At 33.2% G+C, this 13345-nt stretch overlaps 1 protein-coding gene across 1 annotated transcript in view; it reads right to left on the reverse strand.

Annotated features, from left to right (window-relative positions):
- DNAJC1 (DnaJ heat shock protein family (Hsp40) member C1) overlaps window positions 1-13345 on the reverse strand; it is a 252748-nt gene that overhangs the window by 152909 nt on the left and 86494 nt on the right. Inside the window, exons 5-6 of the mRNA XM_054437052.2 lie at window positions 12792-12889; window positions 11738-11831 (exon numbers count right to left, since the gene is read on the reverse strand). Coding sequence (XP_054293027.1) covers window positions 11738-11831; window positions 12792-12889 — 192 coding nt within the window. The remainder of the gene's footprint in view (window positions 1-11737; window positions 11832-12791; window positions 12890-13345) is intronic.

Below are 13345 nucleotides of genomic sequence, written 5' to 3' on the forward strand. Positions count from 1 at the left end.
TCTATTTTTATAAGGGATTATAGATAAGAAGACTGGGGATAACTTCATAACTACCATAGAATATCTCAAGGTTTATTACAGGAAAGAATGTTGTGAACTACTACATATGATTCCAGAGATGAAAGTTTTGATTTTGGATCAATATAAGGAAGAACAGGTGTGGTGGCTCACACCTGCAATCCTAGCACTTTGCGAAGCCAAGGTGGGTGGATCACTTGAGGGCAGGAGTTCAAGACTAGCCTGGCCAACATGGTGAAGCCCCATCTGTACTAAAAATACAAAAAATTAGCCAGATGTGGTGGCAGGCACCTGTAATCCCAGCTACGCAGGAGGCTGAGGCAAGAGAGTTGCTTGAACCTGGGAGGTGGAGGTTGCAGTGAGCCAAGATCACACCACTGAACTCCAGCATGGGCCACAGAGTGAGACTCTGTCTCAAAAAATAAATAAATAGAAATATATATAAAATATATCTATAATATATATAAAAATATATATTATTATATATAATATATACAAAATATATTATATATATTATATAATATATAAAAAATATTATTATATATAATATATACAAAATATATTTTATATATATCACATATATTTCATATACAATATATATTTCATATATATAATATATATTTCATATATAATATATATTTCATATATATTATATATTTCATATATAATATATATTTCATATATTATATATTTCATATATAATATATAACATATATAATATATAATATATAATATATAACATAATATATAATATAGAATATACAATATATAATATATAACATATATATTTCATATATAATATATAATATATAATTCATATATAATATATAATATATAATTCATATATAATATATAATATATAATTCATATATAACATATAATATATAATTCATATATAATATATATAATATATAATATATAATATATATTTCATATTTCATATATAATATATATTTCATATATAATATATAATATATATTTCATATTTCATATATAATATATATTTCATATTTCATATATAATATATAATATATATTTCATATATAATATATAATATATAATATATATTTCATATTTCATATATAATATATATTTCATATATAATATATAATATATAATATATATTTCATATAATATATAATATATATTTCATATATAATATATAATATATAATATATATTTCATATATAATATATAATATATATTTCATATATAATATATAGAGAAAATATATTATATATATATAGAGAAAATATATATATTTTATATATATATATATAAAAGAATTTCCTAATAATTAAAATTACCTGAAAATGAAATAGACTGATTTTGGAGATAGTATTCAAGAAGAAACCAGGTGGCTATTCTTTAAGGTATGTTCTAAGGTATGGCTATTCTGTAAGGTATGCTTTTGAATTCAAGCATTCAAAAGAGGATGAATAAGATAAATTGTTTTCAACCTTATTTCCCTCCCATTTTTCATGGGAGGGGCGAATTCAAGTGAATAAAATTATAATAAAATTGTTTAATGGGAAAAGTAAGCAAAAAAATTATTTGGGTCCAGAGTAAACTCCAGTTTACCTACACAGAAAGTTAGATTTCCTGGGGATATAAACTTCTAATCCATCCTTATAGCCCTAGTACACTGCCTGGCACAGAAGCTTAATAAATATCTAATGAATAAGTAAATGCTTACTTCAATTGATTAGGGCTCTGAACTGCCTGCCCCATAATACTGTATTAAAATTATGGAGTTTACATTTTTCCAAACAGAAAGAACTCCTATTCTCAAGGAGTTTATAATCCTTATGAATGGAACCATGAGCAAAAGTTTTTATTCTAGAAGCAACTGTATTAGTACTTAAAATTTATTTCTTTTTTTCCCCCCCCAAGACAGAGTCTCGCTGTGTCGCCTAGGCTGGAGAGTGCAGTGACATGATCTCAGCTCAGTGCAACCTCCGCCTCCTGGGTTTAAGCAATTATCCCTGCCTCAGCCTCCCAAGTAGCTGGGATAACAGGTGCCCACCACCACGTCTGGCTAATTTTTGTATTTTTTAGTAGAGATGGGGTTTTGCCATGTTGGCCAGGCTCGTCTTGAACTCGTGACCTCAGGTGATCTGCCCGCTTCGGCCTCCCAAAGTGCTGGGATTACAGGCATAAGCCACTGCCCCTGGCCAATATTTAAGATTTCCTGAAGAGCTCAAAACCTGCCTGCATAGACATCAAACAGGGGACAGGTTTTACATTTAAATGATGGCTAACTTAAATAATGTATGAGTGTTCTTTGTACGTAATTATAGAGCATAGGCTCCTGCACAAGAAGACATTAAACAGAGATATTTATGCTTATTTATTGAACCATTATTATATGTGTTGTACATTATTAGGATATGTGGGGATTATATAAGATACTACAGTTTCCCTTAAGGAATATGTAAAGATAACTATAAATATTAACTAAAATATGGAATATAGAATATAAGTTCCATGAGAACAAGAATTGTCTTTCACCCCCCACCCCTGCTCTGACACAAAGTAAATAATGAAATCAATAAATAAAATTTGTTGAATGAATTACTGGCAAAGAAAGTGGTGCTCACTCAACATTCTGTTTCCCCATATTCCCTTGTCCTTTTAAGATCAGGTGGGGTCAGAGGACTAGTTCTGGATGGGCTGTGGATGGAAATATCATGTGTCATTTCCAAACCAACTCACAGAAAAACTCATGCAAATCCTCCAGCTCTCTACTCTTGTCATAATGAGCAAGGAGGCCACATGTTCCAGATGGATACAGCTAGATGATGAAGACATCATTGCTCTGAGCTCCTGAATGGTTAGGTAGACCGGAATGCCCACTTTCCTATCAACCAGTGACAGACATGAGGCATATGCCAGAAACAAACTAAGGTCTATCAGTCTATTGTGATTAATACAAATAGTAAATGCTATAAGGTTAGTATGGAGAACATACAATGAGAATTTTTCAGTTGGTCTGATGAAGGAAGGCTTCATAATGATGATAATTTAGTTAAGCCTGATGATACAATATTTCCAGATTAGTAAGCTGTGAGATGGAGAATATCCTTACATTAAACCTTTTTTTTTTTTTCTTTTTCAGATGGAGTCTTGCTCTGTCACCCAGGCTGGAGTGGAGTGGCAAGATCTCGGCTCACTGCAACCTCCACCTTCTGGGTTCAAGCCTGCCTCAGTCTCCCAAATAGCTGGGATCACAGGTGCCTGCCACCACACTCGGCTAATATTTATATTTTTAGTAAGACGGGGTTTCACAATGTTGTCAAGGCTGGTCTCGAACTCTTGATCTCTGGTGATCCGCCCGCCTTGGCCTCCCAAAGTGCTGGTGTGAGCCACCATGCCCGGCCATTCTTTAACATTCTTGACATAGTTCATTAAGGGATAAGAGAACATGCTAAGGTGGCACTGTTTGTAATGTTTTGGTTTACTTTTATCTCTCCATATAAACGTCAACATATTAAGCAATCCAAAGAAAAGCTTAAGAAACAAGGGCATTAAACTAACAGAAAACCAAACACTGCATATTCTCACTCATAAGTGGGAGCTGAAAAATGAGAATACATGGACACAAGAAGGGGAATAACACACACCGGGGCCTGTGGTGGGGCGGGAAGAGGGAGAACTTCAGGATAAATAGCTAATAATGCATATGGAGCTTAATACCTAGGTGATGGGTATTAAGCAAACCACCATGGCACACGTTTCCCTATGTAACAAACCTGTAAATTCTGCACATGTACCCCAGAACAAGAAAAGAAAGGAAAGAAAGGAAAGGAAAAGGAAAAGGAAAGGAAAGGAGGAAGGAAAGAAAGGAAGAAAGAAACAGAAAGATGGAGAGAGACAAAGAGACAAAGAAGAGACAGAGAAAGAAAGAGGGGGGGAAGAGAGAAAGAGAGAGAGAGGGAGAAAGAAAGAGAAACAGAAAAAGAGAAAGGAAGGAAGGAAGGAAGGCGGGAAGGCGGGCAGGCATTGATTTACAGTGGTAGGAGCAGGGAAATACCACCTGTCCTGCTGGGAATAAGGAATGTGGAAGAGCTATGAGGAAGGATACCTAGAAACAATACAGAGGATGCTCTATTTCTTTTTCATTGTTTGATAGCCAAATCTTCTCTTTCGTTTGAGGCTTAGAAATAACCTTCAATATAGGAAAATATCATAAGTACATTTCTGAAAATCTGCCCACAAAATCAAATGCTCTATATTGTTTTGTTCTCCCATTGACTTATACTATAATCTCAGAATTACATATAATATGCAATAAAATTACAATGAAAAATATAGAAAAACTTTAAAATTGTACATTTTGATAAGAGTCAAAATTTCTGTACAGAACTATAATAAGACTAAATCCACAAAAAGTAATAAAAAAAAACCCAGAAAACCAGAAGCTACTGTCTTCCTCTGGTCTGAGACGGTAATATTCAAGAAGATGCAAAGCCTAAAAACTATTTTTTCCATTTGTTCCAAGAGATAGAAGAGACTGTAGAAGCCATTTATTCAGCCCTAACTCAATGTAGGAATCCTACAACTTATGTCATACAGATGTCCCCAACTTAACGATGGTTTAATAGAACAACTTTTCCATTTTCTGATGGTGAGATAGTGATATGCATTCAGCAGAAACCATACTTCCAGGGCCTATACAATCATTCTGTTTGTTTTTTCTTTCAGTACAGTATTCAGTAAATTACATGGGATATTCGGCGCTTTTTAAAAATAAAATAGGCTTTGCATTAGATTATTTTACCCAACTGTAGGCTAAATGTAAGGGTTCTGAGAGTGTTTAAGGTAGGCTAGGCTAAGCTATGAGTTTCCGGAGGTTAAGTATATTTAATGTACTTGCAACTTAGGGTATTTTCTCCTTATGATGGGCTTATCAGGATGCAATCGATAAGTTGAGGAAAATTTGTAATTATAATCAGCCTGAACATTCTGACAGGGAGTTTAAGATTAGACAGCTTATACTATAAAGTTCTAATTATCTACCTGGGGCGAAATTTATTCTTTTTTGTTTTTATTTTTCTTATGTATTTTTTTCTTATATTTTAGTATTTATTTTCATCCACTTCAAGTTTCATTTCTACCATTAACTAGTTGTGTCACTTTGGGGAAACTGTTTCACCAATCTGAGTCTTAAGTATTTTCATCTATAAAATATGGAATTGATGAGACTATATGTTGGTAACATCCTACCTAACATTTTGTGGCTTTTTATCTTTTCTACATCTAGCAGTAACCTACAAAACTCTAAAGTCTGTCTTTGGATCTCTGAGTACTTGCGTAAGATGCAAGGATTTACTTTCAGAGGGTGGAAGTAAGGAATCTCTGTCTTATGTTGTGAGGTCGTTCCAGTTTGCCCGTATCCCTTTGTCCTGTAGCAGTAGTTTCAGCTTATAAAAATTCAGATGAACTTCTCCATCTCTTTTCATTTGTTTTTGTATTTCCTGTGTCAGGTTTCTCTGTGTGTGTGTCTGAAAAGTTTTAAAAAGTTTTAGAGTATTAAAAGCAAGCTGCCTCATCCCTTGGAAAATCTGTTTAACTCTAAGTAAAAGGGCAGGCAACTCAGCTTGAAACAAATGCCTCATAGCCTTTTAGAAGCTTTTTTTCCTGCTAATTAGCTGTGAATGTTTTGTTTGTTTGGTTTCTGACAGAGCCCTAGCAAGCAGAAGCAAACGGGCTAGAAAGGAAGGGCCCTAATTGTCAGGGAGGGTGACCTCCAGGCTTGTCCACAGTTGTAGTCTCCATGGGAGAAGCAGCTTCTTGGGAGGGAGGATGCTTCCATTTATAGACAGTTCTATAAAGTATAGTACTCCCTTTACTCTTAGGCAACTTTTTTTTTTTTTTTTTTTTAGGTAAAAGCCAGAGCTGTACAGAGAAGATTCCTCTATTTTCTCAGCCACTGCTCCTAGGCAACCTATACATCCTGATGGGGGTGGGGATATGCATGCTGGAAACTTCCTATGACAATTTTTATTTGAATAGTGTTCTTGTTAGATCTGCTTAGTAATGAGAAAAGATAGGACTGGAACTTAAAAAGGTAACAAATTTACAACTTTAGGCAATGCACAAACAAATGAGTTTTATATTTTATAAATTATGCTACCGAGAAATGTAATATATGAGTCAGAGAGAAACTCGAATGGTGAATTCCTAGAAAAATCAAACAAATTCTCAAGCAAATTAAGTTCTGACTGCTGAAGACCTGTTTGATCTCAGAAAATGCAGAGAACTGTGTCTATGATTTAGATTGGTAATCATTTGGGGTATGTGGCACTTCCTGATTTTATCAGAGAAATTGATGGTCTGAACAATCTAAATTACTATGGGCCCAAATATTTAAGGTTCTGAAACAGTTGCGAAAATAAGTTATAAGAGCTAAATTGAAAATATGCACAGAGCACTGATTATATATATGTCATCAACCACTTGCTATTTTCCAGGTTACAGAACATATGATCAATTTAAAAATACCCAAGACGGGCATTTTGGAGGTCAGAAAAATTTCCTGGGGTTACAAGCCGAATACAACCAACAAAGGAGACTGTTTTTTGTCAGATTCCAAGAGAATGTGTACTTTCTTCAAACCCACCAGGAGAGCAGAAACAGACTGGTAAGAGATGTCAAAGTGTCACGGGAGCTATACTTTAAATGTTACAATTAAATTCTTGCCTCAAAGGATTTAAGCCCTCTGTTGATATAGTCCAAGTTCCTTGTTATATACTAACTCACACCCATGTCTTCTGGGGATCGCTCTACTTGCTTTGTTAGCTATCTCAACACACTTCCTGAAGCTCCCCCTGCTTCCTTGTATGTAGTCATCCATTTTACTCCTCTCCAGTGTTCTCTCATCTCTCTAAACACACACACACCAGCCTTCCATTCATTCATCAATTTACAGACACCGTATTCTTTTCCTGTAATTTCTCACTTGACTTTTACCTTTTCTGCCTATGTAGATGATATGGGGCGTACATTTGACTAAATATAGCAGTATCCAAGCATCTTGTCCTTGAATACTGACCCACTTGGGAAATGTCTGATATTAATTTAATATTATCAAATATTTAACATTCACTAAGTATAATAGCTTTTCACTCTTTGGCTTTGTTCTTCTATCAATTCTTATAATTCTCCCAATATCCTTCTCAGAGCAAAGGAAAGGAACAAAATCCAGTGCTCTGGAGGTAATAAGGACCTTTTCAAAAAGCAAGGGGAACTATCAAAGAGATACTTTTACCTCTATCTTGCCTAATCACAGAACCATTTCCTTTATTTTCTGCTGATTTCATAGTCCTTATGTACTTTATTTCTACCATTCCTAACAATGTACACATATCTTTCACAGATGTGTGTGTAATCAAAGAAATACTTTGTTGTCTTATCAGTTAACTTTATTCTGTCTAAATATTCTTTTTAGACTTGTCATATCAGATTTACCTGTTATAATATAAATTCCTAAATAGATATACTCAGAATCTACAGACTTGGAATACAGTCTAAGAAGATAGTAATGGGCTACATGATACCCTCTTTAAAAAAAGGCTGTTGTATAATGTTTTCCTCAGGATGCTTTTAGCGTTAACACAGTATGATTTTATGGGAAGTACTGCATCTACAAAATTATCTTTGTATACCACCTAGTATACAAAGTGGGCACTTAACTGTTAAGTGTCTATTCATCTTTCAATACTCAGTTCAAGTGTTTACTCTTTTTAGTTTTCTTTGGTCATCCCAAATAGAGACAATCTTACTTCTCCGAATATCTACAGAAGTCACGGTTCATACTAAAATGTGAAGCATATATACCGTATTGTAGAACGGTTATTTAAATTCATGTGTTATAACTGCTACCTGACATTAAGGTCCTAGAGAAGGCACATTTATCTCTGTAGTCCCTAGTAGTGCTCCGTTCTGATATACGTTTAATATCTTTTTATTGAACTGGCTGAACTGTCTTTCTAAACATCTGACCAAAAGATGCCTTACACATCAAATGTGGAAATAATTATTAGCATTTGTAATTTTGTTTGGGAGGAAATAGAAAATAATTTAGGTATACTAAGCAGGCAACAGGAGTTTTCTTAGGGCTCTTAGATGCTAAGTAATAAAAGCAAACTTGGGAGCTCAAGCGAGCCAGAAATGCCACTTTCCCAATCCTACCAGACGACCTTATGTATGTGAAGTGTAGCAAAGGAATGGGTATTCAGAGGAAGGAAAGAAATTAAACTGAAGAACTATTGCTATGACAAGATTTGGGTACAGATTCTGCCAGTGTAAAGGTCACTTGCTGGAAGCCTCTGAATCTCCCACTTTTAGCTTGGACCCTGCTTCTTAACCAATAGCTATATACAGACATCAAATATTTGCAGCTCAGTTTTAATTAACTTTTCATAAAATTCAAGGAATTTACGCCAAAAGTAAAACTCTCTTAACCTATATGTGCTTAACTAATTTACTATATACTTATAAGAGCTGCTTGTTTAACTCTTAAACCTCCTAGTGGTAGTTACACTTGTTATTCTAATTACATGATTCAATTAATTACTATCTAAAAAAGGATGAGATATGAGTAAGAAATAAGAATTGTTTCTATGAAAACCAAGTTGAATGCTTTGGCAAGCTCAAAATAAGAGTTGTTAAAAATGCTGTTTTAATGTCCCACCTAGGGTACTCCCCACCTCCCAAAAAAAAAGTCTGGCTTGGAGGTGTGTACCTATAGTCCCAGCTACTTGTAAGGCTGAGGTGGGGGGATCACTTGAGCCCAGGAGTATGAGGCCAGCCTGAGCAACATGGCAAGACCCTGTCTCTAAAAAATAAAAATTAAATTAAATTAAATTAAATTAAATTAAATTAAATTAAAATGATGTTAACTAGATGTAAGAAAGCCAATTATGAAAGACTTGGAGAAAACCATATATATCTACAAAGATTATACAATTACATTGTTTCACAAGACTCTAATTTGACTCTTCTTTAAAGAAAGCAAGATTATCGGTATAGTTTATGCCAGAAAGAGTACAAGAAACTTCAATCAGTGGACTCTTATTTAAAAATAAAACAATGGCCAGGTGCGGTGGCTCACGCCTGTAATCCCAGCACTTTGGGAGGCCAAGGTGGGCAGATCATGAGATCAGGAGATCGAGACCATCCTGGCTAACACGGTGAAACCCCATCTCTACTAAAAATACAAAAAATTAGCCGGGCCTGGTGGCGGGCACCTGTAGTCCCAACTACTTGGAAGGCTGAGGCAGGAGAATTGCTTGAACCTGGGAGGCAGAGGCTGCAGTGAGCTGAGATTGCGCCACTGCACTCCAGCCTGGGTGACAGAGCGAGACTCCATCTCAAAAAAAAAAAAAAATAAAAAATAAAAAAACAATGGTTCTATATCACAAAAGTGGTACATAAAGTACATGTTTTAAAAGTTTAAGGTTGTACCTACCATTTTTTATTCTTAGAGCCTTAACAGGGCTCTTTTTTGACCACTGTTCCAATTACCAATCCAGATAACTTCGGGTGAAAAAGACTCGTTGTAAATTTCATAAATATCTTATTTAAGAAGATCTAAAATTAATACAAAGGTCATCGCATACTACAAAACAAAAAGCAGACAAAAATCTAATCCTGAGAGCAACTGATCAGTATTATTTTGCTAATGTATTTCATAAGCAATGTTTATCAATCTAAAGTACTTTCACTATTATAATATATATTTGAAAGAGTCTACTGCATTACATTATTTTGTTAGTGACCACTAGAAACACTAATCTAAGGTCCCCAAAGCAGAATAAAAATATCAAATATTTGCTTTAAAAAGGAAAATCATCTTAATTTTCTTCTTGAAATCCGTTTATCAAGAAGAAATAATTAGAATAAAATTTAAAAATTAGATTTAAAAGGTCTTGGAACCCTAATGCCTAGCATCTCAAAACCGAAAGGCCAGCAGATACCATCAAGTAAGTAAAAACTTTAAAATTCAAACTGATCAGTTAAAAAAAAGCAGAGTTTCTAAAGAAACTAAAAAGCTTCTGTAAAATTCCTCATTTTGGTATATTTTCTACATTATTTATTTTTGAATTTCTATAAAATTCCTCATTTTTGTATATTTTCTACAAATTTATGATGAGGCAAAACAATCAGTTATATGAATTAACAGCTATCACAGGCAAGTATTTTAAAGTAAATTACAAATCTAAGCCATAATAATATGTTGGTTCTAGTCTGGCAAATTACCCTGCATGCTAAACAAGAAATATGTTAATTTTACCAAATAAACTTTATTTCAAATTAGATTAAAATTACAAAGAAGTGTTTAATATTGACATCTTATGTAATATTCTATTTATACTGCCTCATGAATATACTTTTTAACTCATCTATATTCTGGCTTGCCTATTGCACGGATTCTAAAGTTGGCAAAAAATAATCAGACTTAAAAAAATAAAATCTGCCCTAAAAATATTTTTCTGTCTCATTTTCTCATAAACATACCAGTGTGATAAAGACTTTCCTTCCCTCATTAAGTCTTACAGACACCATACAAGCATTGCAGAGTGTTTTTTCAAGCAAACAATATAACACGCTAAACAACTTAAAAACAAACCTTTTAAATTACCAAAATACTGTAATTTGTCTCTATTAACTGTAAACAAAATATAAGATTCTAAGCAATAACTATTAAGATGAACTATTTTGATGGAAGAACTGGTAATTTCTCAAAGGATAAAAAGAAGCACACTAGTATTTCGGTTCAATATCCCCTTTAAATATAAAATTTTCATTATGAGAAAAATAAAGGAAAATGCAGAAGTTGTAGTCATTAGCTTCCTTAAACAATCAGGAAAAATAGCTCTAATATATAACTACAAAGTGGGTAGAACTGAATTAGAATATTATCTGGTCCTCTAGATTATAAACACTTATTTTCTAAAATAAAACATTTCTCTCCAAAAAATTAAAATCTCAACCTCAAAATCTGTACACCAAAAAGTGTTTTATTTACTTTCAAATATTTATGTGTTGGGGATTTTCTAACCTGATGCAAAAATCAAAATTAACAAAGCAATAATTTAATCAAATATGCTTTGGTATACTAAATGTAAAAAAATAAAAGAAACTGACATATAAATATGATATATATCCACATTTTATTATTTAATCAAGACTAAATAGAAACAGAAACTGATTACCTGTATAAGACAAAATGTCCTCATTCCTCTTAAATTTGCAAATAAAATGGAAAGCAATATATATTTTGGTACAATTATACAGATGTTCATGTAAAGGTTGGTTTTTCTTTTTTTTAACACTATGTACTTAAATGCTATTAAAATAATGGGTGGCAAGCTACTTGAATACTGTTCCTTTTTACTGGTTATGCTTTTAATGATAACAGTGGATTAAATTTTTATTGCTTTTATCTCTGTACTAAAGATAGTATGTTTTTTTCTTTTTCTAGCATCTTGGGACTCTAAGGTGATCTAAAACCATTATAAAAGATAATTACAGAAACATATCTAAATAATCTTAGAATTATCTAAATTAGGTTTAACTTATAAAAATCCTACTCAATCAACATTATAAAGCATCCACTGCATATCAGCATTCAGAGAGCCGACACGGGCATAAATTATTTCATGAATGATTAAAAATAAAAGATCTAATGTTATATAAAAGAGGTACATTTTACCTGGATTAGGTGAGGTAATGCTTTTAATGTAAGGCAAAACCAAATCCCCAGTTTGCATGGAAGCAAATCATGCCACTGTGGTTTCATCAGCAATCTAAAGGGAGGGAGAAAAAAGAACACCATACAACATATGAGGTATATACAGAGAAAGTTGGGAGGCAAAATAATTCCATAAAGATCATGAATTCTTTTTTGAATGGCTACTTCAACAAAAAAAAAATGAGGAAAGTATTCACTGAAATATTTATAACTGACTTACTCTATCATGAAATACAGTAGTCACAACAAATGAAATATATATAGCATGTAAGAGAATCTAGGCTAAGATTTTGGGGAAGGAGGTTCCTAATCAAGTTACAAAGATAAACAAAAGCCCTCTTTCTAACCTGGGCTTTTCATCACTTTTGTACAACGAATTCTTAAGCCTTATGATTACCTCAGCTATAAAAAACTAACCATCATCAGAGTGTTCCCAAGTGTTGACAACCAGATATGAAGACTGTAGCATAAACAAACCAATACATAAAAATTAATGTCATTTGCAGTTCACTGAAGCATTACTCACTGATGTCATCAGAATAGAAGACAGGCAGAATAGTCTCTGATCTCCATCGCACATTGATCCCAGTTCATGCCCTGCTGTGTGAACTATTTAAACCCTTTATTCCTTTCTATGAATCAATAGAAGAAATGGTGGTATCTTTTTGAGTGTACTGCATATCACTGCCTCTCTACATACTGTCACTCCTGAGCTAAGTGATAGGTCCGTCTAATAGTACTTTGTTTCTAAAGTTCAGTATAAAAATTTCAAACTAGAAGAATTTGAGGGATTATTTAGGTATATATTCACACTTTATATGGGGGAAAAACCTGAAGACATTTTGCTTAAGATTAGAACTTGTCTCATAAACAATGGCACATTATCAGTCTTTTATAAGACTACCACAGATATAAATGATAGCGCATGTAAACAGACATACATACGAAGTTGAATCATATTAAAGATGTATTTTAAAACAGCTTCAAATTATAAAGTATTTTTATATGCTCTCACCTTTCATTTTTTTCTGAAGCACCGAGTTTTGATACATCCACACTCTTGCTGCCAGTCTTTTTTTTCTTTTCTCTCTTTTTTCTACTTAGTAGTTCATCCTTAATGTGGAAAGAATTATGGTTACAGGTTATCATTAACATGTACACTTCAAACGTTATCTAGGCTCTTCTGCGAAGGGTAAACATTATAGAGGAACATTTATGCAAATGTATGTAGGGTCCAACATGATTAAGTAAAATCATCAATCTTTCACAATAACTGTTGCCATGGTATCCAGGCCTTAAACACACATGAAGTTCAGGACTGTCAGTCATGTGCATCTCCATAGCAATCAAAGTTTTCTAAGAAGAGAAAGCATTCAACTCACTTTTTCTCATTCATCCAACTTTAATAATGTCACTTCAAAAGGAATGAGTAAACAGATGCTAATTCATGAATACTGATAAATATGTTTGATTATCTTTAACACATAAATAAAAACCCACAGAAGAATAAACTATAGAGTAGCATATTAAACCAAGAAAAGTGTAATAATTCTTTTAACCAATTGAAGT

Source organism: Pongo pygmaeus, chromosome 8, assembly GCF_028885625.2.
Source record: "Pongo pygmaeus isolate AG05252 chromosome 8, NHGRI_mPonPyg2-v2.0_pri, whole genome shotgun sequence".
In the NCBI taxonomy this organism is placed as follows: domain Eukaryota; kingdom Metazoa; phylum Chordata; class Mammalia; order Primates; family Hominidae; genus Pongo; species Pongo pygmaeus.